General features: G+C 39.7%; 3 protein-coding genes across 3 annotated transcripts; all 3 read right to left on the bottom strand.

Annotated features, from left to right (window-relative positions):
- Positions 1-94: 94 nt before the first annotated feature.
- senp1 (SUMO specific peptidase 1) lies at positions 95-8,569 on the bottom strand. The gene is made up of 18 exons (XM_073471076.1): positions 7,927-8,569; positions 7,690-7,748; positions 7,388-7,569; positions 7,209-7,284; positions 6,903-7,095; positions 6,637-6,769; positions 6,422-6,540; positions 5,370-5,653; positions 5,171-5,234; positions 4,709-4,747; positions 4,536-4,620; positions 4,283-4,423; positions 3,618-3,749; positions 3,193-3,396; positions 3,006-3,085; positions 2,799-2,883; positions 1,379-1,474; positions 95-1,279 (listed from the first exon to the last, which is right to left on the bottom strand). The coding sequence occupies exons 1-18, from the start codon at positions 8,058-8,060 to the stop codon at positions 1,217-1,219; spliced, it is 2,169 nt and encodes a 722-aa protein (XP_073327177.1). The 5' UTR covers positions 8,061-8,569; the 3' UTR covers positions 95-1,216.
- A 2,428-nt stretch (positions 8,570-10,997) lies between these two features.
- Positions 10,998-16,136, bottom strand: LOC141000370 (protein lifeguard 2-like). Its single transcript, XM_073471077.1, has 12 exons — positions 16,122-16,136; positions 13,453-13,540; positions 13,227-13,315; positions 12,979-13,043; positions 12,840-12,893; positions 12,671-12,721; positions 12,514-12,553; positions 11,978-12,015; positions 11,792-11,879; positions 11,571-11,666; positions 11,264-11,317; positions 10,998-11,147 (listed from the first exon to the last, which is right to left on the bottom strand). Exons 1-12 carry the CDS (start codon positions 16,134-16,136, stop codon positions 10,998-11,000), a joined length of 828 nt encoding a protein of 275 aa, XP_073327178.1.
- A 714-nt stretch (positions 16,137-16,850) lies between these two features.
- Positions 16,851-19,616, bottom strand: mfsd5 (major facilitator superfamily domain containing 5). The gene is made up of 2 exons (XM_073470143.1): positions 19,499-19,616; positions 16,851-19,122 (listed from the first exon to the last, which is right to left on the bottom strand). The coding sequence occupies exon 2, from the start codon at positions 19,039-19,041 to the stop codon at positions 17,593-17,595; it is 1,449 nt and encodes a 482-aa protein (XP_073326244.1). The 5' UTR covers positions 19,042-19,122; positions 19,499-19,616; the 3' UTR covers positions 16,851-17,592.
- Positions 19,617-19,799: the final 183 nt, after the last annotated feature.

Below are 19,799 nucleotides of genomic sequence, written 5' to 3'. Positions count from 1 at the left end.
TTCACTGTGGATTGCGTCCTTATTGCACAAGAGATTCTTTGCGTGTTTTATCTCGTAAAAGAGATCATGCACTACAAATAAGTGAAGACACACGTCCAGGTTCTCTCATGTTTATCAAATTATCAAATGTGGCAGTTTTTTTTATATCAAACCGAGCTGATTCTGAGGTAATACATGAAGAACAGTCACAATACATGAGCATTTATTTCTAAAACAGACTTGAATCTAGATAAAAATATAGGAAATACGTAAAGAAAAAGTATATTACACTTTTCAAGAGGCTTTATATGTTATCAGTATGTACAAAGTTCAAAATATACCGAATATGCTCAAAAGTTGCTGTCAAATGAAAAGAAAGAAGACCTCTGAATACATAAAATAGACTTTTAACCTTAATTTACAATCTTATATCAAGACTAATGAGTAAGAATGAAATGGCAAAACTTTTACCCTGCAGTTTTAGGGTGCAACAAAGACCGTTTTGTTACACTTGCAAGTCAGTGGCAAGTAAAACATTCTGTTTCCATTAAAAATCATACTCTGAGCCAATGTCATATTTGAAGACTTTTGTGCATTTTAATCAAACAAATTATAAAAAAAATAAAAGTCCCATGCCCAAAAACACATTTTAAGAATAGTTCTCACTCAAATTTTAGTTTCATGGGCATTCATATTGCCTTGGTCAGCCAATATTTTTTTGCACATACCAAGAGTATCAAACATTGACAGTGACACCAAAATGCAGGATTACTGCCATTATAAAAAAATATGCAGCATTATGTGCTTGTCTCCCTGTAAGACAAAAACATGTAAACTTTGTACGTCTGCATCAACATGATCATTGCAGCTCAGAGTATGGTTTTGTAAGTCAGTACGTAAGTGTGATTTCAAAAACAGTTCTGGCTGGGCAATACAAAACACGCAGTACACAGCTGCTGTATTGATGCTCCATGGGTGCACCATAAAACAACAAAGTGGAGTAGAGTATTGGGAGGCAGTGCTTGGTGCTCCAGCATCATCCCATCAGCTAAGATCCGCTGAGGGCTGAGAGGATGCAGAGTAGCAGAGCTGGTTCCTGATCTGATGAGCTGGTGTGCAAGTCTTTCCCAGAACAGGACATGTGGATCCTGTTGTTGAACGTAGCTCAGCCATCGTTACGACTCGTATTTTTTTTATTGTGAATCAGCTATACAAGTTCAAAATCCTTATACTGACATCACAACAGCTTGTGGTTCACAATCTCCCACACCATCCGTCTTCTGAAGTAGGGCATGTGTTTCTGTGAATAAAAGAGAGGGCACGTGAGCCATTGTTAGGCAACTATCATGATGATTACCTGATAAATATTGCTGTTAATGTTGATGTGGTTTGTGATTACCTGCGTGAATGTGATTGGCTTGTCTTTGGTAATGTAATCTGCATATTTGCATGTGAACATTCCACAGTCGCTACCATTCATCTGCTGTGGGATTTCCTGGTAATAAAGGAGGAATAAAGAAGTTATTCGACATTACACAGAGCAAAATGTCTTATCGTCACTACAAATTTGACAGGATATTTGATCAGTAAGATTTACTTGACTGCTGAACCTTTGCTTTGAAAAATCACATTTTAGGATGAGGATTTTCTTGACAATGAATTGCACTATTAATAGATTTTCTTTTTAATTCACCTGGTTAGAGAATTGACTGCTGGAAATGTCTTTTTTTGAAATGTGTTTAAAACTTTTTTTCTCTCCTTTCGTGTTTTCTGTCTTTAACTATGTTCTCGTGTTTATGCTGCTGTCTTTCTTGGCCAGGTCTTGAAAAAGAGATTCTTAATAGCAACTGGACTCTCCTGGTTAAACAAAAGTTAAATTAAATAAATATAATACAAAAGCTGCAAGAACTATAACCTGGAACTTTCTGCTGATAATTGAGACATCTCCAAAATTTCTAGACATATGTAGTTTGATGACGCAACATGACATGAGACTGCTTGTATATATCAAAAGATGTAGGGTGGGAGCACTTCCTGGACTCAAATTCAGTTTGATAGGCTGAGTCAAAATCTTCATCCTCTGGACTTGCGGACTGAGCCCTCATGGTCTTCAGTTCCAAGTACTGTGACATATTAATTTTCATCACGTAAAGTCTGCGAGGGCATGACACTCAAGGCTAATCTAAGCCACTGATAGACAGGCCTAGACAGTAAAGTAATAAAATGCATTTTGATGACCTCTACAGCCTATACATCAACATATTTACATCTACATTATTTCTGTCCCACATAATCGAAGTAATGTTTCAATACAGAAATTGTTTTACACATTCATATCAAGTTCTAAAACATCATGTCCCTAGTGCAATGAATTGTATGTAATTTAATCAGTGAAGTCCAGTGAAGTCTGCAGCCCACGCCAACTCTATAGAAGTCAGCAGAAAGTCGGCTTGAGGACTGAATAAATTGTGTGCCCTCAGCACCTCAGCCCTCAGACTTCCCAGGGATGCGCCTGCGCAGTCCCAAATCTGCAAGAGCGGGGAAATCCAGACATTTGGATGCAGCCTTAGTGGTGCATTAGGATACATGCAGGCATAAAATCACAAGAAAACTCCAAGGCAACAAACTCTTAACGCAATTCTGCATGAAGACTTTGTGCCAAAATGCATCAGAGGTTGTTTTTAAGGTCTAACGTGACCATGCTGTAACAATAAAGGCTTTGTAATCGTTTAAAAGTGAGTGCCTTGGAGTTTTCTTGTGATTTTTAAAAAGGAAACCGACTACATATTACTCTTCGTCTTCAAGTGTGCAGGAATTACATTGCGCTTTTTGCTGTGCAGAATCCAGCCTGAGGTATCCAGTGCCTTGCCCTTCTTGTCCTTACTTTCCTGTTGCAGGTAGTCACTGAGGTAACAAAAATGAAGTATTACTTTCTGTGCACTTTGATGGTTCATGAGAATCAATTTGCAGAAGTTACATTTAGCACTACAAGTATTCAAAGAAACATGTCTGGTACTGCAACTTACAACAATATTCTGCATGCTTCATCATTGTTTCCTCCCATAGAATCAAAATACAGGATAGCCTTTTTGCGGAAATCCACCACCTGAGAGAAAGACGTGCAAAATTGAATGAAAAATTGAATGAAAAATTGCTAAATAAATAAATAAATCCCAACATTGCTGCTTCACAATTATGGCCATTAAGACTTACAGAGAGGCACCAGTGCACCCCCAAGTGGACAGGAACCAACAGGATGTCTTTAGCAAAGATGTCCATCTTTTTGGTCCAACGGCGGACAGTAGAGTAGCCACTGCTGCGCAGCTTGGGGTAGAAAAAGGTGTTGAATGTATTGGCGGATGGCAGATTGGGGTCCTTGCTGCGCTCGACCAACAGGTTCATGTAAAAGTTGATCACCTGAGAGATTAAGGAGGGAGAGTTTCAATTAACTGGGCAAGGACTACTGAATGGCTCAGTTGTGTTTCATTATTACACACATAATACAATCATGTATTTTTGATGTATGCCATGATTTATGCATAACCAAAAGAACATAAGACATTCAGATGAAAGGCCAAATTAATACCTGCTGATAATTCACACACAGATCTCACACCTTGAGGATAATGTGTACTCACTTCATCATTGAGCCAGTTCAGGTTGCTGAGGGTCTGCAAGTCTTTGCGGGTCAGGCTGAGACCAAAGCCTTCACTTAATACTTCATGAGAACCACCTCCTCTCAGTGCCCTGTTCACCTCAGCCTCCATTTCCTTAACAGAAGGAGACAGCATACATGTGAGAAAAGCAGAAAATAAACCTTATACTCATAACAAATTAATTTATACCTAATATTAAACAGCCTGTACCGACCTGCAGCAACAAAAAATACCCAATACTCTTAACCCCTGGTATCGCTCTGAGTTGTAATATTTGAACAATTTCAGATTTTATTGTTTGGAACAAAAGAATGGGTCTTTAATAGGGCGAAAATAATTTTCTTAATCTAGTAGGCAAAGAGAATCTAAAAGAAGGCATAAGCTATTCTGGAGAGAGATAAATCATTGTTCAGTCTCATTACCAGGTCGTCAAATACCAACGTTTTGGGTTTGTGACTCCGCTCAAGCCACAACAACAAGGCAAACATTTAGTCACCCCATAGTTTCAAATGCTTTTCTACTTATTAAAAGAAATAAAAGATTTACAGAAAGAAGAAATACATAATATTCTATGTGGAGGCAAGTCTATTTGGATTATCTAAATAAATTCCATACTTGGTAAACACTGCATACACATCAAGACTCACCTCTGTGAGTTCAGGGAATTCTGGTTTCTCTTCCAAAGGCTTTGGTTGTTCTATCACAAGAGTCAAAGGAACCTCCTTCTCCAAAGGAACTCGAACATGGACCTCCACATGTGGGCTGCGTTGTCCCTCTTCAGACAGACGCTGGGAAGAAGTAACAACATAAATTAAAGAGGTCTTTAAGTAACAAGAGGTTGAAAAACAACAACATTTATAAAACTGAATCTGAAAGAGGGCTTCAGTTTTGTACACTCACCTGTCGCAGCAACTGGGCAGCCAGCGCCTCCTGCTCTTCTATCTGTCTCCGTCTTTCTCTTGCCCGAGAGTCATACATACTAGTCCTATAGTGACCAAAAATACATGTTTACCTCTGTTCAAACATAATAGTGGATAAGTCATATAATTAAATACTTTTGCGAGTGTACTCACAATTCTTTGATCCATAACTCAGCTTGGAAACATGGCACACTGTAAAGATAGAGACAAATAATTGTGTGTATAATTAAAACACCTGAGTAAGCTTTCACTCAGCTATCACAGAGTTAACATGGTGTATTCATATAAAGTAATTTGAATATAAATTAAATATACAGCATCCAACATGAAATGTTTACACATTTACATCTTTGACCATACATCCATAACGTTAAATCATATTATATGTTAGATTCACTTGAAGCCTCTACTGTGCATACACTAACACTGGTCTTTACAGTGAGGTAGGAGACATCATGTGTCCAGCAGTTTAACTTGCGAAATAAAAAAAATATTTGCATAATTACATATTCTGGGACTTTTAATAAGGGAAAAGGAGTAGGTGCCAATCAGAAGGATTTCAGTGTGGAAATTTGATGAATAAAATATTAAGCCTGAATGAAAACTAATACCAACCTTGAGCTGTCTTTCTTTTTACCCTTTTGCTCATTTAAAATAATTACAGAGTCACCGTCATGAGCTGCAAGAAAAGACAAGGAGATTATAACCTAAGAAGAGATAAAGATGCAAGCAAATATAACATTCACTTATGGTATCACATTTGACAATGCCTAGATTTCAATAGGGTGTACACGCAAGTGTGCAAGAATTTTACCTGATGATTGTGTGTCCTGAGAGGAGTTATCCTGCAGAGCAGATGGGGAGGGAACTGATGTGAGAATAGCTGCTCTGCTGGAGCTGAGGTCTGTGTCCAGAGACCATGTCTGGGTCCCTGGCCTGTTGGCTGTCCCCACTGGGCTGGGGAGGTTGCTGGAGCTCTGGCTAGACACACCCCTGGGGCTGGGGGGGCTGCTGGGTGCCTCTGAAGTGCCTTCTGCTGCTGACCCAGCAGGGGAAGAGAACTGAAGCAGTCTGCGGCTGGTGGTCAGGAAGCTGGTGCTGATGAGACAGTGACGGGGGTAAGCATAGCGCACAGTCAAAGTGGTAAAGGACAGTCATGCAACTATTGAAATATATTTATCATGCAAATTCCCACTACCCATTTGAATGTAGGGAGAGTTTGTGAGTAAAGGTAGATGCTAACTGGTGGTTATACTCCCTGTAGGGTTGAATGTGAAATCAAATTGCAATTATTTTGACAGATACTGTGGTTGGGATTTGAGTCCTGATTTTAGTGACAATGGTCATCATTGCATTTCATTTTCACTTAACCAAATTTAAAACAATGCTTCAAGAAAAACATTTGAGCATCTATTATGATATTGAACCTGGCCATTTAGCGATTTTGATAATATTTGCATACTGACTTTTACATGCCAGTTCCAGCAACAGAGCAAACATGCGGCTACCACTGAAAATCCCATCACTATGGCACAACAGTGAACAAAAGTGGTATTATTCTCCATGACTATTTGGACCTTTGTTATTATTATTGTATCATGTTCGATCATATTCAAACTTCACTGAATCAGAGATTACTGGCACTTCTGAAATCTGACTGTAAAGGTATGCACATAAAAACTTGTTCAATCTGCAATTGGAAATAGATCTGCTGTTTATGTGCCTCTGGAGCCCTCCACTGGCCTGTGACTGAATTCTGGCAGTGCTCTCCCTCATTTGCCCCCCTACTCTACATCCCTCTACATATTTCATTAACAGTTTCAACATGGCATTGTAGAGGTCCATTGCAATTATATGGATACGTACAAATCTCTGTGCGACCTCACGATGGCGTGTGAGCTGCCGTTGTGTAGGAAAGACGACTGACCACCAGAGACCATGGTCAGAAGCTGCCTGTAGACCTCCTTCTCCTCCTCATGAACAGACTGTAAAACACAGAGGAAAACCACAAAGTAAATAAAGAAATGCAATGACTGATTTCGAAGAAAACACAATGGCGCCTTTTTGTCATGTTGTCTGACCTCTTGTGCTGTGCAGTGAGGCCTGGCCCTGTGTACACGGCCAGATGAGGTGCTGTGTGTTGGGCTCTGCACCACTTTGATGGGAAAGGTCTTCTCATACATGCTGGAGCTGCTTGCCACCCCACTAAACTGACTGCAGACAAAAAATGAAAGTGTGGTAATCAAACATCAACTGACAATAATTCACAGTGTTATGACAAGTCATTTAACTAAAAGCAACTCTTGAGATGGGGAATGCTTTTTCCTAAAGACAAATCCAAGAATACCTTGGCATTCCATACGGTCGGAGGTTTAGGGGCCTCCCTAACCGTGGGGAGGGGTGTAATTCAGGGGTGATGGAAGTTGGCAAGTTGACTGAGTGCCCATTGGTTTTTGGCACTTCACGATGTGTCGGACTCATGCACACTTGTCGCCTACAGACTTTTGATCCCAGAAGCGACTTCTCATTACGCAAGCAATCTAGAGTTGAACGAGAACAGAGGAATAAATAACTTCTCTCCAAGAACCTTAAGCCTCTACAAACACTATCGACCTTGAAACAAACGCTAATACACTTAAAGTGATAGTCTTACCTGATTTGGATGTTTTCCACGACAGAGTAGTGGAGGGAGCAGCGAACGTCTCATCCAAAGAGTTTCTTTCAACAATCTTAAAAAACAAAACAAAAAAACACATACATGATATATTAAATGAAAGGCAAACAAATGTTCTGACATCATCTACAGTCAGGCCCTTAACGTCAATTCCTTACCGGCCTCCTTGTCCAGACTGCTGCTGAAGTTGATGGCTGGGGTTCTCCAGGTGGAGGACCAGGGGAGGCAGGTAGTATATTTCTCAAGGTAGGGCTCACGTTGTTCCTCATCCATGTAGCCACACTGGAGCTATGAGTCTTAACCCCTTCAGCTGCAACCTTGACTGTGTCAATAAGATCCCCTTGGGAAAAAATAAACAAGCCGACAGGCAAGACTGTAAGTGGGATAGTATTGATTTAACTGTATCCTCACATACAGTATACTCACACCTTACAATGTATTAAAGTGAGTGGTGATTTACCCATTCGAGATTTCTTTATCATTAAGCCATCTTGGTCGACGTTATGTCCATCTTCCAAACTTTAGGGAAAACAGATTCATGTCTTACAGTTAATAACACATTCCACTGAAATACGGTTGAACAGAAACGATAGTTACGATGACTCAGTAAGATAATTCAAAGTAACTTGAGGTCCGTTTCTTTTTAAACACACCGACTTCAGATTACACGAGGGAATAACGCCGTTACAGCTCATACCATTCAATTGGTCTTTTCCTCCTCATCTGACCATCTCTCGGTGCCCCGTGTGCATCTGAGTCTTCCGCAGCTGGTACACCATTGCGAAGATTGGCAAAGCTTGTTTCTATCCATTCGTAGATTTTATTCAGCATGGCTCAAAAGTTTTAGAAATAATGCCGTTACAGATAAAACGCTACCGCTGCTTCCAGTTTACCTGTCAATATAGTCAAACGAAACCAAGCTAATGCGCTTCATTCGACTGAGGCAGGTTAGCTGAGGCTATATCAAAGGCTAACACTCCTCACAAATATCATTTTACTTTCCCACGAAACGAGCTAACCGTTAGCTAGTTAGCTGAGAATTAGCCAGTTGCCTAGCTAGCACACTATGCTAACTACCTTGCTAGCTAACGTTGTTAGCCACACGGCTAATTTGTAGAAGTATGTTTAAATTCCAACGGGAATGCGATAAGTCGCAACCGACGCTTTCGAAAAAACGGTTATCATTTTGAGCCGCAGCCTAAGTCATGTATATACCCGTAACGTGACTTTAAATTGCATATAAACTCGTTGAAGAATATTATCTCCCGCTTCTTCCTCATTCAAAACCACAACATGGCTGAACAGGACGCTCTACCATCGCACCTTGTGATTGGATGATTGGAGGCTGTGAGTCCGAGTGTACTCGCGGTTTACTGGTTGATTGCGGACTAGAGGAGGCCATTTAATATCACGTCACACTCACCGGCATCGACTTCTGTGCACTATTTATTTATCACATGTAGACGCCACAAACAATCAATGGTTGAACTTTCTCAAGAGCCAGGCATGACTTTTCCGATTTTCCAATAATACTTTCAATGAAATAATTATATGACCTTCGACCTTTATGCTAAATACATAAACCAACGGCCACAAAGTATGTCCTTACGTGCTTTAATTATTCATAATTAGGCATAAAATATTAGATATTGAGTATTTCTCCTCATACTTTAACCAGTCAAATGAACAGGCAGTAAAAAATGCAAACCCATTCAGTCAAAACAATACTATGCTGCATGTGGCCACGTTTTTACAAGTATTATCTGTCCAGTGAAAGTTAAGAAATAAGGATTGGTGAGTGTAAAGGATGAGTGAGGAGGCACAGAGAGGCAGCACATTGGTTCAGTTCTGCATGGGCAATTATTGTGTCACCCTGAATAAAGTAAGCAACTCAAGCCACATTAGCTGCCCAAGCAGCAGTGCATAACCTTCACCAAGCCATGGTCCATAAATACCATCATTATTTATTATTTACCCCAGCTACTTTGTGTGGAGTCAACCACCAGAGGCAAAGCTGAACACATAGTCGCAAAAAACTACAATTGTACAAAAATTAGCATGATAAGTGTACAATCGGTGCAATTCTCTGTTTACAAGTCAATAGACTGGATTAGAGAATAGGATAGGATATAAATAGAAGTATACCTCCAAAAGAAACAGAAACAAACTTCATAATGAGCTGACGTAATCAGAAAAATCTTTTAACAGTGGACCAAAATGCTAGTAAATAAAACGTCTACGAACTGCATGTTATTTTAATTATGTTAGAGGGTGATTTTATCAGAGGAGAACATTCAGAATATTCTGAAAAACAACTCCACAGCATTGAAACGTTTCGGCTGAATATATAAAACTGAAATTAAGCTTTATCCTCTAAAAGCAGCATTTTACACCTCTTACATGGTGTCATAAAAGTAACAGGCCAAAAATGATAAGAATGTAGAGGTGTTGAATATTACTATTTATTAAATCAGAGAGAAACCAGTGATTGAATTCATACACATTCACCATTTAATCAATTAGTACAGTAACACCAATGCTACGGTGAAATGCAGGGTGCTCTTAAAACAATACACGGCACACATCATCAAGGTATTTCAAGGGCACTTGAGAAGACGAATAAGTTAATTTTAAGCTTCAAACTCACCATTTTGTATCACACACTTTCTGAAATATATCACTCTGTCATAAAAAAATAAACTTCAAATGTCATGGAATATAGCATTCAAGCCCATCCACAAATGTAGGCCTTATCAAAAGTCACAGTAAATGCATGCATGTATGGCACTGCCATGGTTATATTTAATTATCATCTGTCACCACTTCAAAATTATGAAATACATTTCAGTAATATTAAGACCAAAAACCATAACACCAACAATCAAACTAAATATCTTTCATGAAAAAATCAGCCTAAACAATCTATATTTAAAAGATTCCAGGTTCAAACACACACATTAGAGAAATGACACACTAATAAGAAACATTTCAACAATTTCAAGGCAATGAATAACAGCTTCATAGTTAAATGGAGCAAAAATCAACATGCACATGATACAGTATACAATGAACATGAGTAACAAATCACGGTAGAGATGAGTAGCAACATCCTGAATCCAGAAGTAACATTTTCAGATTGTCATTCAAATGCCAGAAAACATGTCACCTACTGTCAAAGTAGTTTTTGTAATTCACAGTATTGAGACAACATTGCATATGATTGAAAACACAGGAAAAGCCTTTCAGTCTTAGAAGCCTTGTTTAAATTACATTTGTGCTTTCAATCACTAAATCAACACCCACAGCAAAAGTCGAATGATGGGATGACTGTACTTGGCATAGTTAGGGCTTTTTAGAGTCATGCATAATGTATTATAGATCTACTACCTCTTGACATCTATTGTTCGCAGAAGATTTGTGATATCTTGGCAGGCATGGATATAAAGACACCCATACAGCTTCAGATGAACACTCACAGTATGTTTTATCTGCTTTAAATGGAGGACAATCACAGAATGTTTCCAGCTGGTAAAGCGAATGGTGTGGGTTCACAGCATGCTAGAGAGGATGGAGAGGTTATTATTGACATTTTGGATGTGAATATCAGCATACGTCTATGTACACGTATAGCTGTACAAGAAAAAATAAAATTGTTGCATTTGGAAGCACTGTCATCACAATCACCAAAATTCTAAGACTGTTCTCATGTCTGTCTAAATTGCCATACATGGTGCATCCCTTGTCTGAAGGTAGAGTTGTGGTGATGGTTTACTCTCGTTTTGTTCCAAAGATTTGGAGGAAGAAGGAGAAGATGTAGATGATATCTAGGTAGATGTTGAGAGTGGCAAAGACGTACTCTTCTGGGCTCATGGTGTAGCGCTTGTTCCCCATGAGGAGCTGGGTGTCAAATGCCAAAAACTACAACAGAAAAGAAAATCAGATAGTAAGACATCTTTTTGTCTGGTTCGATTCATATAGCCTGTGATATATGTGCATTTCTAGCAATAATAGCTTGACAGTGTCTGTACTCTTACCATGGTAAACAGTATGGCTCCCAGGGCAGCGAAGATGGCATCTAGCCAGGGTACCTAAATGACCATAATGATTTGATTAGATGTGATCCCAAGATTTAGATCACCACATCTGAATGCACATGATAGTACAATTACTACATATTGTCTCAATTTAGAGTTGTGTCTGCATTAGTGACATTACAAATATTTGCCAGATTGTCAATTTACATTCCTATTTGATGTAACTGTGTCCTTGAAAGTCCTCAAAATCCCAACCTTACATGACACACAACTGGTGTAAAAGCTTGATTCACATGGTCGTACTTACATATTGAAAGGGAAGGACGAATGCAAGCACCAGTCCAGAGATGAACATGACCATGCAGAAAACAAAGAGCACGCCTTGGTATGATGTCACGTCAAACTGGATGGAGAAAGCATATGAAATCAAACCTACATATGTTAATCCAACAGCATGAAAAGCTGGCACACTGATGATTTTACAGTACATCAGATAAAATATAAAGGCCAGAAAAGGAAAAATCTCACCTTAGTTTGGAAGCTGAAGACTGTGACCAGGAGACAGACTGCTGCTGTGATGCCCAGACACATCACCACTGACTTGGTGTTATAGAAGCTATTAAAACAAGAAACATGTCATCACGCTGGGTATAAAGCAGCAAGACACAATGTAAAGTAACAAAAGACAGTCACATAGCTAACTCTTAAGTGTACCTGGACAACATTCCCGTCATGTAGGAGAGTGACAGGGTCTGAAACAGGATATATTAGAGTTATGTGAAAATACATTTATCTTTGGACAGGTCATGACTATGGATCCTTAACTTTTATAAAACATATTTGTAAATGTGTTTTGTTTTTTTGTTTTTTTACATCATTATAATTGTCAACTTACAGTCAGTTGTGAGTGAAAGTTACACATTGACAAACTTTGGTATAACTTTTTTAATAACAATCACTTATGAATTGTAAATTTAGTTAATAGTTATTTAACTGTTAACAAACAATGCATAAAATGCTTTATAAACGATTTGTTGAGCAATTATTTATTGTAAAGCTGCAACTGATGTAAATGGTTATTAAATACTGTGTAGTTCATCTATAAACATGATTTGGGAGGCCATTATAAGGTTGCAACTGATGTTTACAAACCGTTACTCTTGCTTCATTCAACGGTTTATAAAGCAAAACTCAGTCCACCAATGAAAATGTTTATTACAAAAAATAACAAATATCTGCTTTACACTTACAAAGATGGCAAGCAGAATCAGATTCCATGGAAACTGTCTCCTGTAGGAGTAAGAAGTAAAAGATTGAAGTTTAGGTGCTTGAAGTGATGTACGATTGTTTCTAGTAGTTTGTATTTTTTTGGTGTTGTACATTTAACTTTTAGGACTTTTTGCTTACCTTGGTGCAGAGCAGCAAGATAGGGTCAGATATGTCACAAAGAACACAGCGCTGTTAAACAAAATAAATATTGTTAGATATTTTGTTAGTTGGAAGTGACATGGACCAAAAATGTTACATAAAAAAACTGTGCATTACTAAACCAAGACTGACTGAACCTGTTACTTACTATGAGGCCCAGTACCACCCAGGATTGGTTTGAATGTAGTCCTTCACAGGGTCACTAAAAGAAACACAGTCTCTTGTAAGTACACTACCCGGTGAGTTTTATCAGATTTAAATTGAAAAAACATTGATCTAACACTCACCAGAATGTGAAAAGAGCCACAATAGCTAGAGTTACCAAAAGCTGAATCATCAAGATGGCATACACCTGAAAGAAAGCAAGTTAGAGTTAAAAAGAGATTGCATACTGGTTATTTTATATGTAATGGTTTGTGCTGGTGAGACCTTTAAAGTTTAACAATGCTTATCTGAGGTCAATTATAAGTGACACACAGCAGTCACAAAAGAGCTAATACTGTAATTAATGGAATGATCATGAAGCCTTTGATACCTTTCGAATGAAGACCCTCCTGATGTTGCGATCATCCCAGGTGAACTCTGTGAGCATCTCAACATCATTGTAGCAAGGAGCACTGGTGCCTGGAGAACACATTCATTTAAGACTATTTGGTCACTTCTGTACCACCCCAAAACACGATGAACATCATCAAGTGCATTTGTTAAAGTTTATGACACCCTGAAATTATGATTAAATATAATATGATAAGGTGTCATACCCGCAGTGGCTTCCTCATAGCTGGGAGGAGATGGTGACCCTGAGGCTTGTCCACTGGACGAGTCATTGGTCTTGTTTGCAAGTGACAACTGATAGCACAAAGGATGGACAATATGTTATCTTTTAGTTTATGGTCTGTAACTCATTTTAAGTCAGAGTAAATCAATATCAATTTCTGGTCTGGAGTGTAAAATGTCTCAGATTCTGCCGGTATTGAATATGCTTTAGTTACTGTTCATCAGTCTGTCAAAACTAGTGTGATATCACACATGCACAAACCTTGCTCCCTGAAAATCTAGTCACTATTTTAGCTTCAAACAAAGACTGACTGGATAGATATTGTTACTACCATTCAAGGGATGGAGAGAATACATTTTTCGCTTAATTTACGGGCTGATAAAATCCAGTGGTGTTGGGAAAAATGGATTGTGTACATTGATGCTTGGTGCTCACACTCAGTCAAAGTGGATGGACAGTGTTTCCCAGATGTTGAACTTTTGATGTGAAGATGCACACCACATTATCATCACCATCATTTTGCTGCTGTTCACAATTACCTTGCCGCAAATTCAAAAGATGCACTGTGTTCATGCATATTTGTATATAAATAACTGTATAAATGTTCTGTAATTTATGTAGCATGAAGGAGTTCATGAACTTCCATTCGATTATGCAACCCTGTGTTGTTTAATGGTGATTAAATTACCTTGTACCTCACAAGATGATCACTGACCCTTCATCACATGAACTGACATGTATCCATCAGTATAATGCTTGTATAAATACATAGGTGACCAACTGTCTGATTGTTCTACTGTGTTTACCTGTATTACAATGTTCTCTTGAAAAAAAATAAAATATTCATATTCGGTCATATTCCAGGAGCTTCTCCATCTTAGAAAATGAAAACTAGGCTTATTAACATAGGCTAAATGGTCATGATGACTATAAAGATGTTTGATTTCTGCTTATGCAGTATGTAGGCTACTGTATTGTACATGGGTAAATTATTATCATTTATATTTGTGTCTTGACTGTAACAGCACTATTTCGGTGAAATACTATCATATTGTAGGCTGACACTTGAGCTGAAATTTCAAGTCATTTTATTGCTTAGGCCTTCACTTTTACTCACACATAAACTGCTTTAGCTTGTTGACATGTCAAATGACGTTACAACCGCCTCCAACTGACAGTTTGACTTCCTTCAGTGCTGAGGCTACACTACAACTGATATATTAAAGATCCAGTGTGTAGGATTTAATACCATCTAGCGAGGCTGCAGATTGCAACTGAATGGGCATCATTTTGTTTTACTCTTACCATCGCCTTACCCTCCCTTACGGTGGCCGCTAAAAACATTTCAGTGTTTGGTTTGTCCGTTCTGGGCTACAGTAGAAACATGGCAGTGCAACATGGCGGACATTGTGGAAGAGGACCAAGGAAGAGGACCCGCTTCCTCTGTAGATATAAAAACCTTATTCTAAGGTCACGTAAACACAATGGTTCTTAGTTTCAGGTGATTATACACAAATAAAAACATAATTATGAATATTATATTTCATTTCTGCCAATAGATCCTCCTAAATCCTACTCTCTGGACTTATAAATGTCAATGTATACACTTCTGAATAACCAACAATTCAGCTGATTTTTTCCCCTTCAAATTAAAAACCAATTTACCATATGTTCAATTTTCAGCTGCTCACAATACAAGCACTTTCACATCAGCTTAAATTTGAACTGCTGTCACCTCTACCACTTCAAATGAAACTTAAGCTCATGGCAGGGATACCCAAACAACTGAGACATCAACTGCTTTTAATAATTTACACTTCATCACACACATCAGCTGGTGTAGCTGCTTCACCTTCAGATTTAACAAAAAAAAAAACCTTTACAGTGCTCATAACTGCCATTGTAGCCTACTAAATGACTGTTTTGATTGCTATGTTGACATAGCCTAGAGTTAGATGTTATTGACATACAGTAGGCTAGTAAGGCTACAGTTACAGTGCCTCTCATGTAGCCTATTAGCATAGATGCTCTCAGACCCGAATCTATGCTAATAGGCATATGAACATTTACTGCGTTGACTGTGTTTTTCCTAAGAGGCGATGGTAACCATCTGGATGAAATCATATGAGAGGCACAGACTGGGGGTTACAGCACCGTCATTTAGCACGCTTTGCTAGAGCTACAGAAATAAACGGGTTGTCATGGTGACGCAACGTCGTCAAACAATCGGTGACGCATTTGACGCAAACTCACAGTTTACATGAACAACACACAAATATAAAACAGCACAAATTAAGAAATACAGCAGGTTTAACGCACCATTCATAACCTAACTACTCTATGTAACAGCTATTGACTTCTGTGAGATTTTGTGGCTACAAATACCAGACTGCATGACCTCAGTCATTTAAATCCACCACTTACAGTGTAGTGTTTATTGAAATTACTAAATCCAATTGTATCACAAGTGAATAGCCTGCGTTGCTATCAAGCATTTCTAAAGGGATAGAGTAGAGCCACGCACGTCAGCTGTTACATAATAATCTAGGCCCCAGACAAAAATTCAAAATACAGATCTGTTTTTAATTTGTGATTAAGGGTAGATAAGGATAGAAACATTAAATGAATGACACTATCAAAGCAGGCTCATACCTTGCCCTGTGTCATGATGCTTGTTTGCCGTCCTGCAGTAGGTTGTCTTGTTTTGTATGCCAACCAGTCAATGGGGCTCTGGTGTCTCTTTTCTTGGTGATGTAGTTCTTGCAGTGCCTAGCCAAACTGTGAGAAAGGACCTTAGACTGACAGTGCTCTTCTTGCCTGCTCTGACTAAACACCCTCTGACGATATAGTGATGTAATCCCAAAACAACGCAGTTAAGACTGGTGCAGATACCCCTCCCTCACCCACAGAGGGATGTTCTAGCAGAATCCAGGTGATGCTGCGCCATAGAGAAAAGCTGGGACTGTACCACAGCACCAGGAAAAATGGGGAGGATGGATGCCTGTCCAGAAATATCTAGAAAATATGGTGTGCAGCAAAACTCAGAGAGGGGAACTGTAGGGGCTAAAATGTACTGTACTGTACTTTTTAGATTCAGAACTCTTATCAGTGTTTAAATGTTTCTGTTAATTTAAATAGGCCCTTTTCATTTGAATAACCTGAAACATGAGTGTATCCCTATTGTATTTAAAAAATGATTCAATTAAAATGAAGTAATTGTCATGTCAGGCAGTGTTTGCTGGGAATATGTTTTAGCTTTTAAAGAATATTTGACATGGCACCATTTTGGATTTTGTGAGACCCCAAATGATACTACTGAATACATATGAAAAAAATCAATGTGCCACAAAATAGAAATTCTGGTAACATAAGACAAATAAATATGACTTATGTACAATATGTACACTTTTATTTAAAAGTGTTAAGAACAGAGAAATATGAAGACAATACAGAGAAATTCTCCTGTATACAAGAGCAGAAAATGTATTCGAAATAAAAGTGATCTACTGATTGCTCTTTTCAATAAAAACACACAGATGCTGGAAAAAATACAGCATCAAGGAAAATCAAAGTGTTGTGGAAGAAGTAATGTAAAAACTGACATTCAGATTCTGGTCTACATGTTAGTCATGGCTTTTTCTTTGGATACTGATCACATCTTTTCTATCTGTTTATAAAGGTATGATGGACCCACTACATTACGGATCCTCATCGGGACACTGACAGGTGATATTAATTATATCCTGTCAAACACATCACTCCATCTCTATACGTGGACACAAGGAGGCAACAACCTGTTATCTGGAATGGTTAATGGAATGATACAGGAGTTTTGGACATGGCTTAAAAAGCTTCCACCAATTTACTTGACAAATGAAGGTAGATGTTAGAGACATGATTGGTAAAAGTCTCTCCCCAAAACACCAAAGAAGTAACAAGGCAAACATATAAAAATGGAAATTCAATTTAATTTACATCTAACAAAGCATCCCCTTTGGACTCAGATTTCCTTCACTGATACATTTGGCAAAATGTAGACTTATGACTACTCCAGAGGAACATAAAAGGTTTCTACAATATATCAGAAACCAGTCAGGCATGAATGGAAATATGTTCTGTGTCCTCAGTACATCTCCCCCTCCCCTCTGGTTCCTTCCAGTCTCAGGTCTGTGTCGTTTCTGCCCAGAGTAAACAGACTGACTACTGCCATCAAAGCTGCCAGCATCATGACTGCACAGCCTCCAAACATGTGTCTGGTGCCGCTGTCATCCTCCCCTCCACCTGTCCCTGATATCTCCCCATGAAGCGCCAGCAACCCTAGGCAGGCCAGCAGGTGCAGAGGAAGCCGGAACCAGGCCAGCACACCAGCCCGTTTCTCCTCTGGGATCACCCTGCCCTGGAGAAAGCTGACTGCAGGGAAGTAGAGGCCACAGGCCAGCTCCAGCAACAGAAAGGCCAGAAAGGATTCATGAGGTCTAGGCTGGCCTGCGGCAGTGGAGAAGGTCAGCATGAAGAGGGAGAAGAAGGCCATCAGCACAGCCAGGCAGAGAACATGACCAGGCTGTAGCCGATAGCGTGTGGAGGTGGCTAGGCGGTACAGCAAGGAGCCGGCCATGCTGGCAGCCATCAGGCAAGAGAACACGATTCCCAAAGGGGGTCCATGGGGGTCCAGTACTGGGGTCCAGAGGAAAACAAAAATGTAGAGGACACTTTCAAACAGAGCCTGCACTCCACCCAAGAGCATGACTCTCCTGTCTGAGAGTAAGCAGCGCAACCCCTCAAGGCAGCTGCGTGAGAACCGGGCCCTTGCAGACAAACGGGTCACACCTCCATTTGAAGTCCCAAGAAGCAGTGTTTGTTTGTCTCCTTCAGGAGCTTCTTCAGCCTCTTCTTTGCCCCAGTCTGTTAGCACCACCCAGCCACAGCATGCCAGGCAGGGGATAGCTAGGAGAAATGGAGCCACCGGACCCAGGTGGAGCCATTCAGCCAGCAAGTTAGCCACCAACCCTGCTCCCACAGCGAGCCCATGGTTCCAGGTGGCAACTTTAGTGAAGGTGCTTGGGATCCACTCCTTGGGAAAATCATGGACGTCTACATGGCGGTGCACATACCAGGCTTCAAATGTTGTGGTGAGCAGGGATGTGGACAGACCCCCCAGGACCCGGCCCACAATCAAAACAAAGTAGTCTCTGGACAGCTTGGTGAGACAACAAGCAGAGTAGGACAGGCAGAAGAGAAGACATGTCTGTCTGCGGCCCAAGACTTGAGGGAGCCAGCCTGAAAAAGGAGCAAACAGAACACAGGAGGCCAGGCCACACACATATAAGATGGCTATTTGGGATTCCAGGAAGCTGTAGTGGCGGTACAGTTTGTAGAGGTAAGGACCCTGGAGCCAGTCTGCCCACAAAGCCAAAAGGTATGCCCGGAGAAATATACTCTGGAAGCGACGGAAAACAGGGTTGGCTACAGCAGTTGGTGTAGACTGAGGTGGGGTGAGGCGGCGGGCTGTGAGTTCGAGGCCAGCACACAGGGCAAGCAGGAAAATGATGGCAAGATATGCTGTCACCAACATGGTGTGATAAACTGCACCCACTTGAGGTCAAAGCTGAGGTCCTGGGGCGTTTTGAGCTCTTCTCTTTTTATTTCTCAGCACCTGTGAAGAGACAAGGTGAACAAGTACAGAGAAATGAGCATTTACAACTGAATCAATTCATATGGGTAGTAATTCGCCATGTTTGTTTGTAGCAAACTTGGCTGATAAGCTTTTACTTTTAGATTTGTATTAATAAAAACGGCAGTAACATTACCAGCACAAACGACGGAAAACTTCATTAGTGCCAATTTAGTTTATTTTACGTAAATAGTGATAGATACGCTGAAAACCACATGAATGCTATTGTTATTTAGCCAACGTTAGCATAGAAGCTAACCTGTTACTAACGTAAAAATAAAAACATTTTAACTTCCGTCTCTATCCTATTATCATACGTTATTCACCGTACTTTGTGATACTATGTGATAGATCTTACCGTGCCGTTTGACAGCGGTCCCATATTACTTACACGACGCACAAAAGTGAAAAATAAAACATAAATAAGTGATGGTGTGAGATATGTGCTAGGCAAGTGTGCCTTTAGTAGGAAACAGACCATTCACTTCCGGGATCCGGGATCCGGGATCTGTTATTTCCCCACAAGATGGCGTCCCTGCGTTGCTTTTTGATTTCCAGGGGGGAAGAAGAAAGCTCTCATGTTTCCAGACATCCCGTGTTGTAACTTTCTCGAATGGCTAATCTTTTCTTTCTCTCTTCTTCAAAGAATTTGTCATTTA

This window comes from Pagrus major, chromosome 7 (genome assembly GCF_040436345.1).
Source record: "Pagrus major chromosome 7, Pma_NU_1.0".
Classification (NCBI taxonomy): domain Eukaryota; kingdom Metazoa; phylum Chordata; class Actinopteri; order Spariformes; family Sparidae; genus Pagrus; species Pagrus major.
Note: the sequence above shows the minus strand (reverse complement) of the source record. Positions and strands in the feature narration are given on the sequence as shown.

Coding starts and splice junctions, on each gene's coding strand:
- LOC141000370 (XM_073471077.1), bottom strand. Junction 12,722..12,839: donor GGGTGGTACTGGGCCTCATA/GTAAGTAACAGG, acceptor TTTGTTTAACAG/CGCTGTGTTCTTTGTGACAT. Junction 11,667..11,791: donor TCTTCAGCTTCCAAACTAAG/GTGAGATTTTTC, acceptor TTCTCCATCCAG/TTTGACGTGACATCATACCA.
- senp1 (XM_073471076.1), bottom strand. CDS start 8,060: ATGCTGAATAAAATCTACGAATGGATAGAAACAAGCTTTGCCAATCTT. Junction 5,654..6,421: donor GTGAGGTCGCACAGAGATTT/GTACGTATCCAT, acceptor CTGTCTCATCAG/CACCAGCTTCCTGACCACCA. Junction 2,884..3,005: donor GAAGCATGCAGAATATTGTT/GTAAGTTGCAGT, acceptor TTGTTACCTCAG/TGACTACCTGCAACAGGAAA.
- mfsd5 (XM_073470143.1), bottom strand. CDS start 19,041: ATGTTGGTGACAGCATATCTTGCCATCATTTTCCTGCTTGCCCTGTGT.